The sequence below is a fragment of the Hemitrygon akajei genome, unplaced genomic scaffold (genome assembly GCF_048418815.1).
Source record: "Hemitrygon akajei unplaced genomic scaffold, sHemAka1.3 Scf000061, whole genome shotgun sequence".
In the NCBI taxonomy this organism is placed as follows: Eukaryota; Metazoa; Chordata; class Chondrichthyes; order Myliobatiformes; family Dasyatidae; genus Hemitrygon; species Hemitrygon akajei.
In genome coordinates this window covers 2,112,302-2,131,941 of record NW_027331947.1, presented here as the reverse complement: position 1 = coordinate 2,131,941, position 19,640 = coordinate 2,112,302, and the positions used below count along the sequence as shown (strand labels likewise).

Here is a 19,640-nt window from a genome sequence, read left to right as displayed (position 1 = left end):
CCCAGAGGCAATGCCTCTCAGAAATATTAAAGCTAAAAATGTGTCGAAGGCTCTTACCGAGTTTTTTTTTACTTTATTCGATTTGCCTCAAGAAATCCAGTCTGATCGAGGAAGTAATTTTACATCTGGGTTATTCCAGCAGGTAGTTTATGAACTGGGAGCAAAACAAATTACATCATCTACATACCATCCGGAATCACAAGGTGCTTTAGAAAAATTTCACTCTACGCTCAAGACATGAAATGATCAAGACATACTGTGTTGAAAATGGAAACGACTAGGATGAAGGAATACATTTGCTTTTGTTCGCAGTAAGAGAGTCGGTTCAGGAATCATTGGGCTTTACTCCATTTGAACTCGTATTTGGTCGCAGAGTGAGGTGACCTTTGACCTTGTAAAAGGAGCGGTGGATTGCTGGGGATGTACATGTTAACTTGTTAGACTATGTTTTAAAGTTCAAAAATAAACTACACCAATTCTGTAGTCTAGCGAAACAAAACTTAAAGACTTCTCAAAACAAAATGAAGTGTTGATTTGATAAGCAAGGTTGCGAAAGAAAATACCAGGTGGGGGATAAGGTGCTTGCCTTATGTTGACGAATCCACTTCAGGTGAAATTCAATAGACCGTATGAAATAGTCTCTCAATTTAATGATGTGAATTATGTTATTACAACACACGACCGACATAAACTAACACAGCTGGTACACATAAATATGATAAAGCCTTATTTTGACAATCAGGCACCATCTGTGAGTGTTGTTGTCAAAATATATGAATCTGGCAACCCTGAGAATGAAACAATTGACTCGTCTGAGACTTTTCACAAGCCAAACATGGTCCCAGTTAGACTAATGAACTCCGATGTTCCAGAAAACATTGATAACAAGTTGTCTCATCTGCAGCCAAAGCAACAACAACAGCTGAAGGAATTAATTCTGAAGTTTAAAGATTTATTTCCCGATGTTCCCAGGCTAATCACGGTCTCAGTACATGATGCAGATATTGGTCAAGCCAAACCGATTAAACAACACCCATATCGCATGAACGTAGAAAATGTAAATTGGCTGAGCAATTGTTGTAAGTGTGGAAACAGATTCAGTAGGTCTCAGAGGCACTGATTATGGGAAGGTAAATGCAGTAACAGAAACAGATGCCTATGCTATCCCTAGGGCGGATGATTGCATCGATAAGGTTGGAATAGCTAATTTCTTACAAAGATTGATCTGTTGACAGGGTATTGGTGTGTTCCATTGACGGACAGAGGTAGAGAAAGTTCTGCATTTGTGACACCATCTGGGTTGTATGAATACAATGTTTTGCCTTTTGGAAAGAAAAATGCTCCAGGAACATTCCAGATAATGATTGATTTTGAAATTCGAGGGTTAGAACACACAGATGCCTATATTGATGACTTATCACAGGGAGTGACACTTGGGAAGAGCATATCTCTGCAGTAGAAAAGCTGTTTGACAGGCTTTCCCAGGCCAGCCTTACTGTTAACTTGGCTAAGAGTGAATATGGCCATGCCTCTGTGACCTGTCTTGGCTATGTTGTAGGTCAAGGCAAGTTGGCTCCTGTTCAGGCAAAAGTCCAGGCAATTTCTCAAGTTCCTATTCTGACTGCTAAGAAGGCTCTTAGAAGATTTCTGGGAATGGATGGATATTATCGTAAGTTCTGTAAGAACTTTGCTGCTATTGCTCTTCCTCTGATTAATCTCCTGAAGAAGGGTGAAAAGTTTGTTTGGACTGAACCTTGTCAGGAGGCATTTGATCGATTGTTATCAGTATTTGAGATTAGGCTAATCAATGTAGTATTCTGAGCAAATTTAATTAGCAGATTGGAGCTGTGGGTGGCAACATAAGTCATGGGTGCACAGAAAGTAAATGACAGGGCAAAAGAGACAACCCTGTGGGTTATGTGTCCTGAGGGTCAGCGAGACAGAGGAGATGGAGCCCACTCTTACCACCTGCCGGCGATCTGACAGGAAGTCCAGGATCCAGCTACACAAGGCAGGGTGAAGGCCGCGGTCTCTGAGCTCCTTGTCGATACTTCATGCCTTTGTATGGCTACTGCTCTGCCCATGACTGCAAGGAACTGCAGAGAACATCAGAGAAACAAGCCTCCACTCCATGGACTCTCCCTACACTTCCCCTCCCTCGGAAAAGCAGGCTATGTACTCAAAGATCCTCACAACCTGGACATTCTTGCTGCAAACCCGCTCCCACATTGGCAGAGAGATACAAAAGCCTTAAAGGTGTACCTGGTGTACAACCAGGCTGAAGGATGGCTTCCTGTCTGCAGTTATAAGCCAAATGAAAGATAAAATAGACTCGGCCTCACAATGCAACGCGACGTGACCCTGCACCATATGTCTATCTGCACTGCACTTTCTCTGCAGCCATAATGCTTTGTTACAGTTATTTTTTTGTTGTATATGAGCTCAATAAACTGTGTAATGTATCGATCTGTGTGGATGGTACATCAGGCAAGATTTTCACTGTAGCTCAGTACGTTATGAGAATAAACAAATTCCCCACTTTAATTGTGTGGAAATATTAGACAGACTGAGCTTCTGCTCCGGAACCACAGAAGGAAACTGACCTGTTGTCATTTCTGTGGAAAGCAAATATATGGAAGATGCTTCAATCTCACATTACGATCTGCAGTAAATGGAATCAGGTGACCGGTGGTGGGTCTCCCATATTAATATCAGAATCAAGTTTAATAGCACCGGAATATGCCATGAAATTCGTTGTCTCTGCGGTAGCAGTAGAACCTAATTCTTAACAAAAGATTTTAACAATTGTGATTTAAAATAAGTATATATATAGTACAAAAATAGAAAAAAAATGTAATAAACTATTCTAATTGTGTGGAACTATTTGATCAGGATCTCACTGCGTTGTCTGAAGGGGACAAAGGTGAAGCTACACGGACACGTAGAGAAGTGACCCGCAAATGCTGCAGATCTGCAGAAAAACGTGAACAGGAAACGGGATCAGGTGACGGGTGGAGGGACTCCGACCTGAACCGATGACTCTGCTCCTCTCCCCTCACACACTGCCCGACCCATCCGCCGCATTCCCCACATTATTCCATATTTACACCAGATACATGTCTACTTTTCCACACCATATCTACCCCGATCCCTTTCCCTCCACCCCAGGTCACAGAGTCACGGGCTCGATTCCCATTCCCTTTTTCAGAGACTGGGATCCCTGATTCAACCGGTAAAGATGCTTTGCATTTCGATGTGTTCACCTCTCAGTCCTCGACTCTCTAAATGACATTTAGAGTTATCACATTTGATCTTTCTTCAGGTTATGACCCCACCGCTCCAGGGATCAGTCAGGTGAATCTTCATTGCACTCTCTATAACAAATACTCTCTAACCTCTTTGTTCATCCTCTATGGAATTAATTTCCATCTTCTGCAGCCCCGTGTTGCCCCCACCACTCACCTCCCACCCTTGTCACTATTTTCACCTTCCACCTCCCCCCTCACCTGGATCCACCTCTCACTCCCAAGCTCTTGCGCCATCCCCACCCCTCACCTCTTTTCTCTGACTATTTCCCGTCCACTCTCAGTCCAGAGGGAGGGTCTCGGCGCGAAATGTTGACGGTCCATTTCCCTCCACAGATGCTGTCCGACCCACTGAGTTCCTCCGGCAGTTTGTTCTTTGGTCTGTATAACCCGTGTTAATATGGGGAGCGGGATTTTACACCATATTGCAGGGTTAGGGTTAATGGACTTTTCGGTGAGACAAAAACATTAATCACGGAATCCAGTGTTGTGAGATGTAAAGTCCCCTGTTATGTGTCCGGCTGTGCCGTGTTAGTGGAATGGGCAGCGTGGTGTTTGTCTCGATTCGGGTCACAACACCAGAATTGCCAGCGGGGTCCACACACATTGTATTAGTCAACAGAAAACCTCTCGTCCCTGCAGTCTTTGTCTCCTGGTAAACTCAACACCCTGACAGTATGGACCATAGATACCCCTTCCTCTCAGAGTCAGGGAATCATTCAGACAGCTGATCGCTGTGAGGAATTATATTTATTGGTCATTAAATTTCACCCAGATTCGTTTGGACGGATTTGATGTGGAGTTCGGGGTGTCACAGTGAAAGGGCCGGACGGCCGAACTCTCTCCGTTGTCCAAACATCCTTCCAGGTGAGGCGACACTTCACCTGTGAATCTTCCGGGGTCGCCCGTTGTGTCCGCTGCTCCCGATGCGGTCGCCTCGACACTGGTGACACCGGCTCCTCCGCAGTTGTGTCGGGTAGGAATGTTTTATAACGGGTGTCGATATTTTTCTACCCTTTTGTGCGGAGGTGGTGGGTTTTGGGGGTTGATGATCGGGATGCCGTCCTTTTTGATGCGGGGGGTGTGGAGGGAGTTTCATTTTTTTTCTCTCTGAACGACTTTCATGCTTTCTTTGTTTCGTGCTTCTCTGGAGAAGAAAAAAACTCAGCGTTATTTATGAATACCTGCTTTGGTAATAAATTAACCTTTGAACTATCCACTCCGAGCGGGACTTCCCGATGTCCAAACATTTCAATTCTGATTCCCATTCCCGTTCCGACGTGTCATCCCATCCCTTGCCAAGTTGAGGCCACCCTCAGGGTGCAGGATCAGCAACTTATATTCCGTCTGGGTGCCCCCACCCAACCTGATGGCATGAATATCGATTTCCCCCTCCGGTGAACAAATTTACCTCACACCCCTCCCTCCCACTCCCTCTCATCCTCTCTGTCTTTGTACGTCCTCTCACCTGCTTATCACTTCACTCTGGGTCCACTGCTCCATCCCTTTCTCAATATATTGAAGTGTACCTGTGAGTATCGATACTCAAAATATCCTCACACGTCAGGTGTTACATGGTTCGAACTTTATACATCCTGTTCAGTGTTTAAATATATAAAAAGTTAAAGAAGCTTGAATCTTTACATAAATTATTATCGCAATATACGAATAGAAAATATTGTATTGTGGAAGTGGCAAATGTTAATGGGAGGAGATCAACCATTTGGGAGGTTTGGAAATGCATTTCATCTCGTTCATTGCCTCACTAAATTACTCTTTTTCCTGTCAACACAAAGAGAAAAAGAGCCTCTTTTCAATCAACTACAGTTGGTGGAGCGAGGCCAAGGAGTTAATCAGCTACTAATGATATGAAATGACGTAAAACTAGCTTGTAGCCTAGAATTGTTTTTTTCCATTTGGCTTCCAAAGCAAAACTAAATTTATCCAGGTGTAGAAGAAGATTTTGGATGATTACCTTGAATATTTCATCAAAATCAGGCCGAAGATGAGCGAGCAGTGAATTTTTCTTTCATTATTTTCGACGCTTAAACATAGGTTTCGATGTTCATTCCGTGCTTAATATAGCTCCTTCCTGGTATCCAATGGTACAAATTGGAAAGAGCGGAAAAATGCTTGCATTTGTGTACAGGTATTTCCTAGCTTCCTTGGACAACGGGTCGAGCGAGAAGGAATTTCACAAATACCTAAATTAAAAACAGTCACAGCTCCAGGATTTCACCAAAAACGATCAAATATCCTAATGTTATTAGTGGTATTTGTCCCCACCAGCCAACACCCCCGCTTCCGTAAAATTCCCTCTATTTAATATCCGGGGTTGTTAAATTCCGTACTTGCTTATTTTCACTTTTTTACAGAGGTGTCGGAGCGGCTCTCCGGTGAGCTTTGCTAGCACTGCACCCCTGAATGTATGAGACAGTACAGTGTTAAATGCAAAACCCTGAACAGTGTCGATGATCAGAGGGATCTTAGACTCCAAGTTCATCTCTCCCTGAAAGAGACTGCACAGATTGATCGGGTCGATAAGAAGGCAAATGGCACGGTTGTCTTTATTAGTTGAAGCACTGAGTTCAAAAGTCATGAAGTTGTGTTGCAGCTTTGTAAAACTAGTTAGACCACATCTGGAGTGTTTCATACAGTTCTGGTCGCCCCCATTCTCGGAAGGATGTCGGGGCTTTGGAGAGGGCGCAGAAGAGGTTTACCAGGACACGGCCTGGATTAGAGGGCATGAGCTATAACAAGAGGCTGGACAAACTTGTGTTGTTTTCTCCAGAGCGGCGCAGGCTGGGGTGAGACTGGATGGACGTTTTTTTCAGATTACGAGAGGAATAGATAGAGTGGACAGACGATATATTTTTCCTGGGTTTTGAAATGTCGAATACATTTAAGGTGAGAGGAGGTGTGAGGGGCGTCTGTTTATTTCCACAGAATGCTGGGGAGCTGGAGTCTGCCTTGGATGTTAGACCCCACCGGTCACGTGATCCCATTTGCCCCTCCCATTTAACCGCAGATGTAACGATCTCTTTGTGCATGTTCACAATCTCCAGATGGGCGGTCACGCATCCTCCTTGTTGTGTTGGGAAATCTGATGTTGGCCACTGAGTCCCGTTAACTTCCCCCGAACTCGCCTCGTTTCCTGAGGCTCCTCACATTTGTCATGGAGCGTTATGGCTGTTGTGTCTTCTCCCGGACTGGGGTGGGTGATAAAGGAGAACGTCCCAGGTTGTGGGGATCTTTGATTTCACTGCCTGCTTTACCGAGGGACTGGGAAGTCTAGGGGGGAGAATGGTTTCTGTGATGTGCTGATCTGGATCCAAAGGTCTCTACAGATCCTGACAGTCACGGGCGGAGCAGTTACCATGCAAAGCGTGAAGTGTCCGGAATGGAAACTTCCTGTGGTGTGTTGATAAAATTTTGGTGAGGGTCAAAGTATATCTGGCAAAGTTCTTGTTATTTTTGCTAATTCTGTCATTTTAGAATCTTTTGTACAATAGTATGTACTATTCATTCAGTACCTATGTGTTGCTGGAGGACCATCAGTGATCGTCCTTGATCCCTTCTCCCACCTGGTTCCATCTGCTCATCTTGTTCAACCTCTGTCCAGTCTCCTCACACCCCCCAACCCCGCTTCAGTGATATACATCAACCATCTGGGTCATCCTCAGTCCGCCTTGTATCCCACCTCCTCAATGTTATATATCAGCAAACTGATGATGAGAGGCATTGATCGTGTAGATAGGCAGCGGCTTTTTCTCAGGGCTAAAATGGCTGCCACAGAGGGCACTGGTTTAATGTGCTTGGGAGCAGGTACAGAGGAGATGTCCTGGGTAAGTTTTTTACTCAGAGTTGTGAGTGTGTGGAATGTGCTGCAGGCTGCTGGCGGATACGATAGGGTCTTTTACGAGACTACTGGATAGGTACATGGAGCTTAGAAAAATAGAGGGCTATGGGTAACCCTCGTAAATTCTAATTTAGGGACATGCTCAGCACAACTTTGTGGGCCGAAGGGCCTGTATTATGCTGTAGGTTTTCTATGTTTTTTTTTCTTTTACCCCATTTTTGTGGAATCAACAACCAGAGAGGACTGGTTTAAGGTGAGAGAGGATTGAGTTAATAGGGATCCCGGGGAAAACTATTAATCCACTCTCCCTTCCGTTTCATTGTTTAACTAACACGATGAGTGCACTCTCAGGTTGGAGGAGCAACAACTCATATTACATCCGGGTAGTTTACACCTCAATGGCATGAACATCGATATCTTTAACTTCTATCTCAACGTTTTCATTTCATCAACCCACACGCCAGTCTCTTCCATTCTGTCTCTTCACTTCTCTCTTCTCCACTGCGGATCGTCTCCCTCTGGTTCCCCTTTACTTCCCCATTGTCCGCTCTCCTCTCCTATCAGATTCCTCCTTTTCAGCCCTTTGCATTTTCCACCTACCACCTCACAGCGTCTCATTTCATCTCCCACCTCGCCCACCCACTCACCTTCACTATTATCTGGCTTCACCTATCATCTACCAGCTTGGACTCTTTCCACTCCCCGCACCATCTTATTCCGGCTTCTCCCCACTTCCAGTCCCGATGAAGGGTCTCGGCAGGAAATCTCTCTTTGGCTTTACCCCCTCTATAGAAGCTACCAGACCTCCTGACTTCCTCCAACATTTTGTGTATGTCACTCTGCATCTCCAAAATCTGCAGAATCGCATCGGGACAGAGTGCAGAATGCAGAGACTACATCGGGTCTCTCTAATGTCGAGGACGCCACACCTGCAAAACTGGAAACAGTAGATGACCCCAACAAGCACGATGTTGAAAAGTTGCCTCATAATAGAAGGACAGTTTGGGACCCTGACTAGTGGTGAGGAGAGAGGTTAGGGGCATCTCTGGCACTTCATCCACGTGCAGTTGGCGTCCAGCCCCTACACCCATTCTTATCTTGGTGACTTACCACAATAACAGGACCCCCTGATTTGTGGACTCCATTGTCACCAGGTGGCGCTCTGCCGCAATAACGCTGAGAGACAGAAATGTGACGCTGCAGCCTGCTGAAATGTTTCTTCAAGATTCAGGGTTGTTTAATTCCATTTCCAGCAGACACGTGTAAATGAGGTCGAAATAATTATTACTCCGGCTCCAAAGCAACATAGAAACACAACAGTAACAACATATATCCACAGCTTATATACTGTGCATGGATTGATTGCATGTTCATAAAGTGACGCTCGGCATAGGATGCCTGCATATAAGATGACAGACAGGAAATGATAGAGGTGTTTGGTGTTGTGGAAGGGTGGGTTAGTGGGCAGAGATATTTATCAGCTTTACTGCTTGGGAAAAGGAGCTGTCCCAGAGGCTGGTAGTCCTGGTGAGGACGCTGCGTATCTACCCCCGATGGGAGTGAGACAAATAGTCCATGAGTCTGATGGGTGAAGGTAGATTGTGAAAATTAGGTTGGTGCTTGATCTCAAGAGAGGGAATTTGGAAAATACCAATGAGATGCCTTTTAGATCATCTTGGAATTGTGTAGCTGGCTGGTGGCGTAGTGGCATCAGTGGCGGGAGGTCCTGAGTTTGAATCCAGCCGGCACCCATCTGTGCTGGGTTAAGAGCTGGTGATCTCTTAAAAAAAAATCTCACCCGGCAGAAGGCAAATACAACAATGGCAAGCCATTGCTGTAACTAGCCTAGCACACAATTTCCCAATACGTCAGAGGAAATCGCCTGCGAAGTTGAAAATTCCGGATGTGACCTACCTTCCCTTTGCAATTGTGCCCACTAGGGAAAAGTTAGTTCTGGAATGAACCAAATTTGATTGGGGAGCTTTTGGTAAAGGGAGCATGTGGATACAGTGATAATAACATGACTGAATTCACCCTTCACTTTGAGAGGGGAAAGGTAAAACAAGATGCATTATTATTGGTGGAGTGAGGGGAACTATGGAGGCACTGGAGAAGAGCTTACCAAAGTTGATTGGAAAGGGACACTAGCAGGGATGATGGCAGAATAGCAATGGCTGGAGTTGCTCCACTTGACAGCCTCAGGGTTGAAGAGAAACACATCATATTCCACCTGCGTAGCTCCAACCTGAAGGCATGAATATCGATTTCTCCTTCCAGTAAAAAAAATCACAGCCCATTGCCTTTCCTTCTACTTACTCCCAAATAACGTAACTTTACACATTCTGACCACTGACATTTGGGACTTCCATATTCCTGCCAGTGCCTTCCACAGATAAGAGTGAGTACAATACTTATTCAGATCATCAGCCATCACCTTTCACCCTCACCCCATTATTCCCTCTCCAGCATCATTCTCCAGTGGTTTGATATCCATTTCTGTCTCTCTTTTACACAATATGTACCTGAAATTAAAAATGGTATCCTCTTTAATATTACCGGCTAGCTCATCTATGTATTCCATCTTTTCCTTCTGAATGGTTTTGGTTGCATTCTGTTCATTTTTAAAACTTCCCAATTCTCTAACTGCCTAGTAATTTTTGTTCTGTGCCCTCTTTGGTCTTTATGTTGTCTTTGGTTTCTCTTAGCAGCTACGGTTTTGTCACCTTACCTTTAGAATACTACTTCCTCTTTGTGATGTGTATATCCCGTCACTTCCAGATTGCTTCCAGAAATTCCAGCCATTGCTGCTCTGTTTTCATCCCTGCCCGTGTTCTTTCCAAATCAATTTTGACCAATTTTTCTCTCAGGCCTCTATAATTCTCTTTTTATTCATATCTGACTTTACTTTCTCCTTCTCTAATGTCGGGGTGAATTTGATCATATTAAGATCACTTGTCCCGAAGGGTTCTTTGAACTCAAGTGACCTAATTAATTCCGGTTCATTACAACACCCAATCCAGAATAGCTGATCTCCAAGTGGGCTCAACCATGAGCTACTCTAAAAAAAAAATGCATCTTATAGGCATTCTAGGAATTCCTCCTCTTGAGACCAACACCATCCTGATTTTCCTAATCACCTGCATGACAATCGCCCATGACTATTGTAACATTGCCCTTGTGGCACTCATTTTCTATCTCTCATTGTAATTTGTGCACCACATACTGTTTTGGGGTCACTATACAATTCCCATCAAGGATTTTTTTGTACATTTGCTGTTCCTTAATTCTACCCACAGATTCCACACTGCCCAACCCTATGCCACCTGTTATCTAATGATTTTATTTAATATTTCACCAACAGAGCCACACAACCCCACGGCCGGCTTGTTATTTCACTAAACATATAAATATCTGGGAAACAGGAAGACCTGCATATGCAAGAAATCGAGAGAAATTCACACAAAGTGCTGGAGAAGCTCAGCAGGTCAGGCAGCATCTATGGATGGGAATCAACATTTCCGGCCATGACCCTTCACCGGGACTTGTGATAACCACGTATCTGAAAAATCAACAAGCAAAAACAACAGAAAGTAGTGGAATATTGGGAAAACCTTTGACAAAATTTATTTCAAGGCTTTAAAAAACTGCCGAACAGAGCTCAATAGTTAACAAATACAACAAAGGCAATAAACACTTCCATCAATACCGACATTGACTTTTTTTAATGAAAATATCTTAGTCCCATTTCAATCAGTAAAATTTACAAAGATAAGTAAGAACTGAAATGACAAGTTTAGAAAAAACTACTTACACTCAAACCCACTGAGATTAACGCGACCTTGGACAGAAGGAGGAACAGGAATAACACACATGAGAAAAAAATCACATAAGACCATAACACAAAGGAGCAGATTCGGCCATTCGGCCCATCGAGTCTGCTCCACAATTTCATCATGAGTGGATCCAAGCTGCCCTTTAGTCCCATTCCCCCACCTTCTCACCGTAACCTTTGATGCCCTGACTACTCAGATACCTATCAATCTCTGCCTTAAACACACCCAATGACTTGGCCTCCACTGCTGCCCGTGGCAACAAATTCCATAGATTCACCACCCTCTGACAAAAAAAATTCTCCGCATCTCTGTTCTGAATGGGCAAACCTTACGTCATGCCCTCTTGTACTAGATTCCCCAGTCACTCTCGAAATTGCATTCAGCAATGGGGATAGAAAAATATCCAGCCTACAGCTTATTGAAACTTTCTCCCCAATGTGAACCCGGTCGTGTGTTACAAGGTTAGATTACTGAGTGAATCCCTTCCCATATTTACAGCAGGTGAACGGCCTCTCCCCAGTGGAACACAATGATGCAGCCTTGGTGGAGACGGTTGAGAGGATCTCTTCCCAAAGCCTGAGCAGATGATCTGTGGTGTGAACTCGCTGGTGTTTTAATAGATGAGATGATCGTGTGAATGCCTTCCCACATTCGCAGGTCGATGGCCTCTCCCCAGTGGAACTCACTGGTGTGCCAGCAGATCAGATGACTGAGTGAATCCCTTCTCACAATCTGAGCGGGTGAAATCCCTCTCTGCAGTGTGAACTGACTGGTGAGTCACTAGGTGAGATGATGTGGTGAATCCTTTCCCACAGTCTGAGCAGGTGAACGGCCGCTCCCCAGTGTGAACTAACTGGTGTGCTTGTAGGCTACCTAACTGTGTGAATCCCTTTCCACAGTCTGAGCAGGTGAATGGCCTCTCCCCAGTGTGAACTCGCTGGTGAGTCTGTAGGTTGGATGACTGAGTGAATGTCTTTCCACAGACTGAGCAGGTGAATGGCTTTTCCCCAGTGTGAACTGACTGGTGTCTCCGTAGGTGAGATGCCTGAGTGAATCCCTTCCCACAGTCTAAGCAGGTGAACAGCCTCTCCCCAGTGTGAACTCGCTGGTGACTCTGTAGGTTGAATAATCGAGTGAATCCTTTCCCACAGTCTGAACAGGTGAACAGCTTCTCCCCATTGTGAACTTGCTGGTGTCTCTGTAGGTTAGATGACTGAGTGAATCTCTTCCCACAGACTGAACAGATGAAATCCCTCACTGCAGTGTGAACTGACTGGTGAGTCACTAGGTGAGATGATGTGGTGAATCTCTTCCCACAGTCTGAGCAGGTGAACGGCCGCTCCCCAGTGTGAACTAACTGGTGTGTTTGTAGGCTACCTAACTGTGTGAATCCCTTTCCACAGTTTGAGCAAGTGAACGGCTTCTCACCAGTGTGAACTCGCTGGTGTGTCTGTAGGTTGGATGACTGAGTGAATGTCTTCCCACAGACTGAGCAGGTGAATGGCTTCTCCCCAGTGTGAACTGACTGGTGTCTCCGTAAGTGAGATGCCTGAGTGAATCCCTTCCCACAGTCTGAGCAAGTGAACAGCCACTCCCCAGTGTGAACTCGCTGGTGACTCTGTAGGTTGAATGATCGAGTGAATCCTTTCCCACAGTCTGAGCAGGTGAACAGCTTCTCCCCAGTGTGAACTTGCTGGTGTCTCTGCAGGTTAGAACACTGAGTGAATGTCTTCCCACAGACTGAGCAGGTGAAATCTCTCACTGCAGTGTGAACTGACAGGTGAATCAGTAGGTGAGATGATGTGGTGAATCCCTTCTCACAGACTGAGCAGGTGAACGGCCTCTCCCCAGTGTGAAATCTCTGATGTACCTTCAGTTCAGATGACTGAGTGAATCCCTTCCCACAGTCTGAGCAGGTAAACAGTTTCTCCCCAGTGTGAATTCTTTGATGGATCTTCAGTTTAGATGAGCAAGTGAATCCCTTCCCACAGTCCGAACAGGTAAACGGCCACTCCCCGGTGAGAACTCGCCTGTGAGCCATTAGGACAGATGACCGAGTGAATCCCTCCCCACAGTCTGAGCAGGAAAGATGATCGAGTGAATCCCTTGCTCCATTTCTTAAATATCTGGACAGAGACAGCAAAACTATATTCGAGATTTCCGTAGACAAATTTCTTGTCATTTGTAACCTGTAAAAAGATTTTAAAAATCCATCAATGGGTGCAGGACAACATTTCAGATCACGAGAGTTGTCAAGGTGTGAACTGACATCACACTGTTACAGTGAAGTTCAACACAATTTGGATGGAGAAATCATCTTCTAACTGGGCACAGTGCTGGTATCTGGAATGAGCATTGAACGCTCTGATGCTCTTCCTGTCTCTCTAAGAATGGGGCATTTCTGCCATCTCCAATCTGTGACTTGGCTCAGTTTGACTCTCTCCATTGGTATTATTCCCTGTTCCCACTGAGCTGCATGGGTGCCTGGCCCCACAGTAACTGAAACACTCTCACACAAATAGCCAGCAGTGTATTCCACGCACCCACCACTGTCTGTGTAAAATACTTACCCCTGACATCCCCTCGGTATCTACTTCCAAGCACCTTAAAACTATGTCCTCTCGTGTTAGCCATTTCAGACCTGGGGAAAAAAAAACTGGCTATCCACACGATCAATGCCCCTCATCATCTTATACACCTAAAAACGGCTCAAAACATAAACAAGGAAAATGTACACTGCTTTGAGGATTTCTTAGAAGTATACAACATTATGAGGGTATAGATAGGATAAATGCAAGCAGCTTTTTCCACTGAGGTTGGGTGGGATGACAACCAGAGGTCATGGGTAAGTGGGGAAGGTGAAAATTTAATGGGAACATGTGGAAAAGCTCTTCACCGGTCATGACAGTGTGGAATGAGATGAATATAAGTAGTGAAAATGAGCTCAGTTTCACCATTTAAAGGAAGTTTGGATGGGAGCCTGGATGGTAGGGGTATGGAGGGTGATGGTCCCGGTGCAGGTATTTGCATTAGACAGCTTAAATGTTTTTTGGCATTGACTAGATGGGCCAAATATCCTGTTTCTGGACTGAACTTCTCCATGTTTCTGTGATAAAGAAGCTGGCCAAACTTGTTTGGATGGGAAAAGGTAGGAGTGACAACGGAGCAGCAATGGCTGGAGTTTCTGGGAGCAACTCGGGAGCTGAGTGATCGATACATCCAAAAGAAGTGGAAGCATTGGAAAGGCAGGAGGACATATCTGTGACTGAAATGAGAAGCCAAAGCCAACATAAAAGCCAAAGAGAGGGCAAACAAAAGAGCAAAGACTATTGGGAATCTTTTAGAAACCAACAGCAGACAACTTTAAAAAAAAGCCAGATGAGCTCAGGGCGTGGAATCCTGATATTGTAGTCATTAATGGATCTTGGTAGCACCCAACAGTCTGAGGCATTTGGAGGAACAAAATATCCGGGGCCTCAATATCTCTTGAAAAGCAAGGTTCCCTGCACCTGTAACTTTTCATCTTTTATTTTGACAGGCACATACAATCTCCACATCCTCAAAATTTCACTTCTGAGGGCCTCCCACTTACAAGAACTCTGTTGCCAGGAATGAGCCTGTTCCAAACCACACTTGTCAGATGTTTCTGATACCATCAAAATTGACCTTTCTCCAATTTAGAATCTCAACCCGTAATCCAGACCTCTCTTTTTCCATCTTTACTTTGAATCTCATGGCATTATGATCACAAATTCTGTCACCAGCCCTGGATCATTTCCTAACAGCTTATTGTTCACTTCTATATCAGAGATTCTACGTCCTGATTAAGGGCACATTTGACAAACTTTACCCCATCTAGTCCTTTTACAGTATGGGAGTCCCAGTCAATAAATGGAAAGTTAAAATCACTTACTGAATCAAACTTTGTTTATTGGCATGGTCCGCAATCTCTCTACAAAGTTGTTCCTCTAAATCCCTCAGACTGTTGGGTGCAACCAAATTCCAATAATAGCTACAATATCATAATTCCCTGTCCTGAGCTCATCTCGCTTTCCTACGATGCTTCTTGCATTGTGATATACACAGCTCAGCACATTCATCACACTATGCTCAATCATTTGATTGCTGACTCTGTCTGAGGTCTGAACAACATCTGACTGGTGTCAAGAAAACAAACTCTCCCTCACTGTCACAAAAACAAAGCTGATTGTGGATTACAGGAGGAATGGAGACAGGCTAACCCCTGTTGACATCAATGGATCAGGGTTTAAGAAGGTGAACAGCTTTAAATTCCTCAGCATAAACATCACCAAGGATCTCACATTGTGTGTACATACCGGCTGTGTTGTGAAAAGAGCACAGCAGGCCCTCTTTCACCTCAGATGGTTGAACAAGTTGGGGACGGGGACCCAAAATCCTGAGGACATTCTACAGGGACACAATTGAGAGCATCCTGACTGGCTGCATCACTGCCTGGTATGGGAACTGTGCTTCCCTTAATCGCAGGAAATGGCAGAGAGTGGTGCAGACAGCCCAGCGCATCTGTAGATGTGAACTTTCCACTATTCAGGACATTTACAGGGACAAGTGTGTCAAAAGGCTCAAAGGATATCGGGTACCAAATTCACCACAACTACAAACTGTTCCTGCTGCTACCATCCAGGAAACGGTACCACAGCAAAAGTACCAACAGGCTCTGGGACATTATCTTCTACCAGGCCATCAAACTGATTAATTCATGCTGATACAATTGCATTTCAATGTTATATTGACTGTCCTATCTACAAACTATCTATTATATATTACTATTAATTACACATTGCATATTTTGGTGAAGATGTAATGTAAAGATTTCTACTCCTCATGTGTAGGAAGGATGTATCGAATAAAGTCAATTCAATTCAATTCACCCTCTCCACTATCTGTTCTGTCATTCTGGCTCCCATTTCCCCTGCAACTTATTTTAACCACATCACCCTCTCCACCCACACTAGCACTAGCATGCCTTACCACTTGGATATCAGTCCCCTCTTGTTCTGTTCCCCTAACTAATGAATCCCCTATCACCCCTTTGACTTTTCTCTGTCAGGTAATCCCCTTCACCACCAGTTTCTAAAGTGGTCTACATTTTGTTGTGTTTGATGGGCACAAGAGTACTCTGCAATGGCTATTTAACCTCATTCCCCTTCCTGACTCTCTCCCAGTTTCCTGTGTCCTGCACCTTGGGTGTAACTCACCTCTCTTCATGTCATATCTATCTCCCCCTCCAACTCCTGGATGATCCACAATTCATACACTTCCAGTTCCAACTCCTTAAAGTGCTGGGTTACAAGCTGCAGCTGGATGCACATCTTGTTGGTGAGGGCATCAGGGACACTGGAGGTCTCCCCACCTTCCCACCAATGTCCCCTCTAATTTGTAATGACCAGTGTGCACATAAATCATGTACTGTGCATTTTTTTTACCCAGTGACATGTGCATAGTGAATTTTATACAGAGAGGTAATTAGTTTCACAGCCAGCAAATCACTGTTGATAAGTACTTTGATCTCCCGAGTTCGATCAAATTCATCTGCACTCTCTCACAACCTATGTAGCAGGCCTGTAACGGGTAATGAAGGATTTTCTCACCAAAGCTTTTGCACATGTCCATATGTGGTTTGCTTGCTAAATTATGCTTTAAAAAGTCAGATTTCCAAATATTACTCCAAGTCTTTCCACTTGCAAATTCTCCAGCACCTCTTGCATTGCCACAATACATACAGGTAACACCAGTTTCTATATTGGACATAAATATTTCCCCTGAACCCTCTTGAGGAATTGAAGATATATAAAAAAATTCATTTTGAACATATGTAACCTCTGGCTAGAAGAATAATTGGGACTGAATAGGAATATTTGAACCGAAGTAAACACTGTCTTCAGTGGTTAGCCAGGACAGGCTCATAACCAGTTCTCTGTGGCTTGCAGAGAGTCACACTGAGAGATGATAACATTGTATACTGTACCGTTGTTAGTTGATACCATTATACATTGTACCCTCATTTGAGTAAGGGGAGGAGGACTTGCTGATAAGGGCAGGAATGAACATCTGTGTAATTAAGTCAGGGCCTTGCAAAGGGAATAACTGATAAGGACTGGACAGTACATCCATCCATAATTAAAACCTCGATATAGCAAACTCTGTTAAGATTTGCAATTAAGATTTGTAATTAAGATTTGCACCAACACACTTGGTGGGCGTACCAGTTCAAATAACATCTTGCAATTGTAAGCATGGGGTGTACTATGAATAAATATACGGCTGTAACCCAAGTCAGTCGACTTGTCAGATAGTGGCAGTGCTTACGTGCCTTCCCTTTGACAACAGGGGCTCAAACTCCTGCAGGAGAATGTGCAATAAACTGTGGTGTCAATAAGAAGCTGGTCTCTCGAGTTTTATTCAGATTCAGCTTTAACATTTGGCATCATGAACAGGATCTCAATATACAGAGTACCAAGCAGATGGGCTGAGTAAGCAGCTGAACCACTCTGGGGACTGTGGAGACTGACAGGGTGCCCAATAGGTATTTTACATTTGTCACTCACTGTCAGTTCCTTTGGACGTACGGTGCCTTGCCCAAGGCTGATCACATACCTTGACAGGATCGGGAAAAAAATCTGTCAGGAGGCTCATATAAGGTAGGCAAAATTTTACTAAGTGGCCAGGAGGCGTTACTGGGTAAACTTTACTAAATGGGCAGGAAGCAGACAAGTCAGGTAAATTCATCAATTGAGCAGGAGGTGCCTGCCAGGTAAATTTATCTGATTGTTAATTGAGCAGGAGGCTTTGTGCCCGATAAATTACTTAGAGATAATCGGTCAATTGCAGTCGATTGATACGAGTGTGCCAGGACAGCCCTACACAATTTTGTGTGACAGTTTTCCAGACAAGGAAAAAAATTTGCAAATGATGAGTGCAGAACTGAGTAAGAAATTGGGGAACAAAATGTGGCCACGGGTGGAGGGGGGTGGGGGAGCCTGGGTTATTACCTCATGAGAACAAGCAGTAAATCTGATATGGAAAAAGAACTGAGGAAAGAAGTGGAAATTGTTGAAAAGGGAATGGAAGGAAAAGGCAGATGTAAAATGGAACTTTGCCAGCTATGCCACTGGTGGCATAGTGGCTTCAGCGTTGGACTTCGAGGCGAGAGGTCCCGAGTTCGAATCCAGCCGACTCCCTTGCACACTTTCATCTGTGCTGGGTTAGAGCTGGTGAACAAAACAACTCACCCAGCAGAAGGCAATGGCAAACTACTGCTGTAACTTGCCTTGTACATGATTTCCCAACACCACACAGCGGCGTGGAAGGAAATCCTCGGCTAACTGGAAAATATTCCGGATGTGACATACCTTTAAAGTGGAACAGTATATTATCAGCAAGTTGGAGGAATAATGCATGTGAGAAAGGGATAGAGGTCTGTACTGCAGAAGGAACGCCAAAGGTTGGGAGCCACTAAAAGCGAAGCGTGAATGGGTGGATGGGCACTAAAAAACGAGAGCAGGAAAAACAACGTAAGCAAACCAAGCCGGCCCAGATAGGAGAGAAGGGCAGGAACGTCAGTCTAAAGTTTGAACTGATAGGGAAACATGGGATTCCGAACCCATGTCTGGCATATTGACCCTGGATATGATTTGTGGCCTGCTACGGCACTTTCACAGGAGACCAAGCCTTTAAACTGGGGGGACAAATACCCATTAATAATGATTTACTGCTCCAATGCTTACAAAGTTAGCCAACATTATTAATACAAATAATATGGATTGGCCTGACAATGACCAAAATCGAATGTGACGAGCTTTGACATATTATTGGGACCTGACTTTCAAATCCTGATCAACCCCGGAACTAATACTCTCCTGTTTGATTCTTACTAAGAGAGAGAGGGGGGCAGAACTATTTGACTAGGCAGCATGTTTACACTTGCTCGCAGCTTGTTTTATTTAGGCAAGGACAGTCACAAACACAGTCAGCCAGAGAGAAAGAAAGAAGATGGAAGGTTCGAAACAAAGGACCTAGTGGCCAAAGGTCACCTATGCCCACAAGGGTGGGTTGATTATTGATTCAGTGTATACCGAATGTGTGATTGTCACTTTGTTTGATCCATTGGGGTGGATCTGTTGGTTTGGGAGTATCCTGTGATGACCACTTGTGCTAACCCTTGCCTGGGGGTGGTAATTCACTTGAAGAGGTACCCCTGTGAACAATCACTGTTGGTGATGATTCGTATAATCCATCTGGGGATTTTGTTGGAGTATCTCGTGGCTACCACTTTTGTTAACCCTTAGCTGGATTCGGGTGTGTTATGTGGTAAACACTTGTGAGAAGGGATATTCTGTGGAAATCACTGTCAGTAATACGTTGTGTGTTGGATCTGGATTGGGAGTACCTTGCAGAATCTACCTGTGTGTTAATCCTTGCCTGGGTGGTAGTTCCTTCTGAAGACAGTACTCCTGTGATGAGCTACTTCTGATGATAATTCGTATGTGGATTTAGAACAACGACGGATAAGACCTACGGCGACTGTTATCCTGTTTTACCACTGTGGAATTTGTGGAATTCAACGTAATTGCCTTCTCGACATTCACCTTGGATTACAAATAT

The 19,640-nt window shown here is 44.4% G+C and overlaps 2 protein-coding genes across 13 annotated transcripts in view; one reads left to right on the top strand and one right to left on the bottom strand.

Annotated features, from left to right (window-relative positions):
* The window catches only part of LOC140721795 (uncharacterized), a 287,528-nt gene that overhangs the window by 59,566 nt on the left and 208,322 nt on the right, over nucleotides 1-19,640 (bottom strand). For 7 of the 11 annotated variants that reach the window (XM_073036599.1, XM_073036598.1, XM_073036601.1 and 4 more), the window contains one exon: nucleotides 10,746-13,186. The exons of 1 other annotated variant lie outside the window; for it this stretch is intronic. In XM_073036599.1, the coding sequence (XP_072892700.1) occupies nucleotides 11,680-13,179 (1,500 nt within the window). In that variant the 5' untranslated portion in view covers nucleotides 13,180-13,186 and the 3' untranslated portion in view covers nucleotides 10,746-11,679. Of the gene's footprint in view, nucleotides 1-8,361; nucleotides 10,724-10,745; nucleotides 13,187-13,567; nucleotides 13,639-19,640 lie in introns of those variants that run through there. 3 more of the 11 variants (XM_073036595.1, XR_012097469.1, XM_073036602.1) reach the window with 3 other exon arrangements.
* LOC140721794 (uncharacterized) overlaps nucleotides 1-19,640 on the top strand; it is a 141,491-nt gene that overhangs the window by 20,673 nt on the left and 101,178 nt on the right. The window lies entirely within an intron of this gene.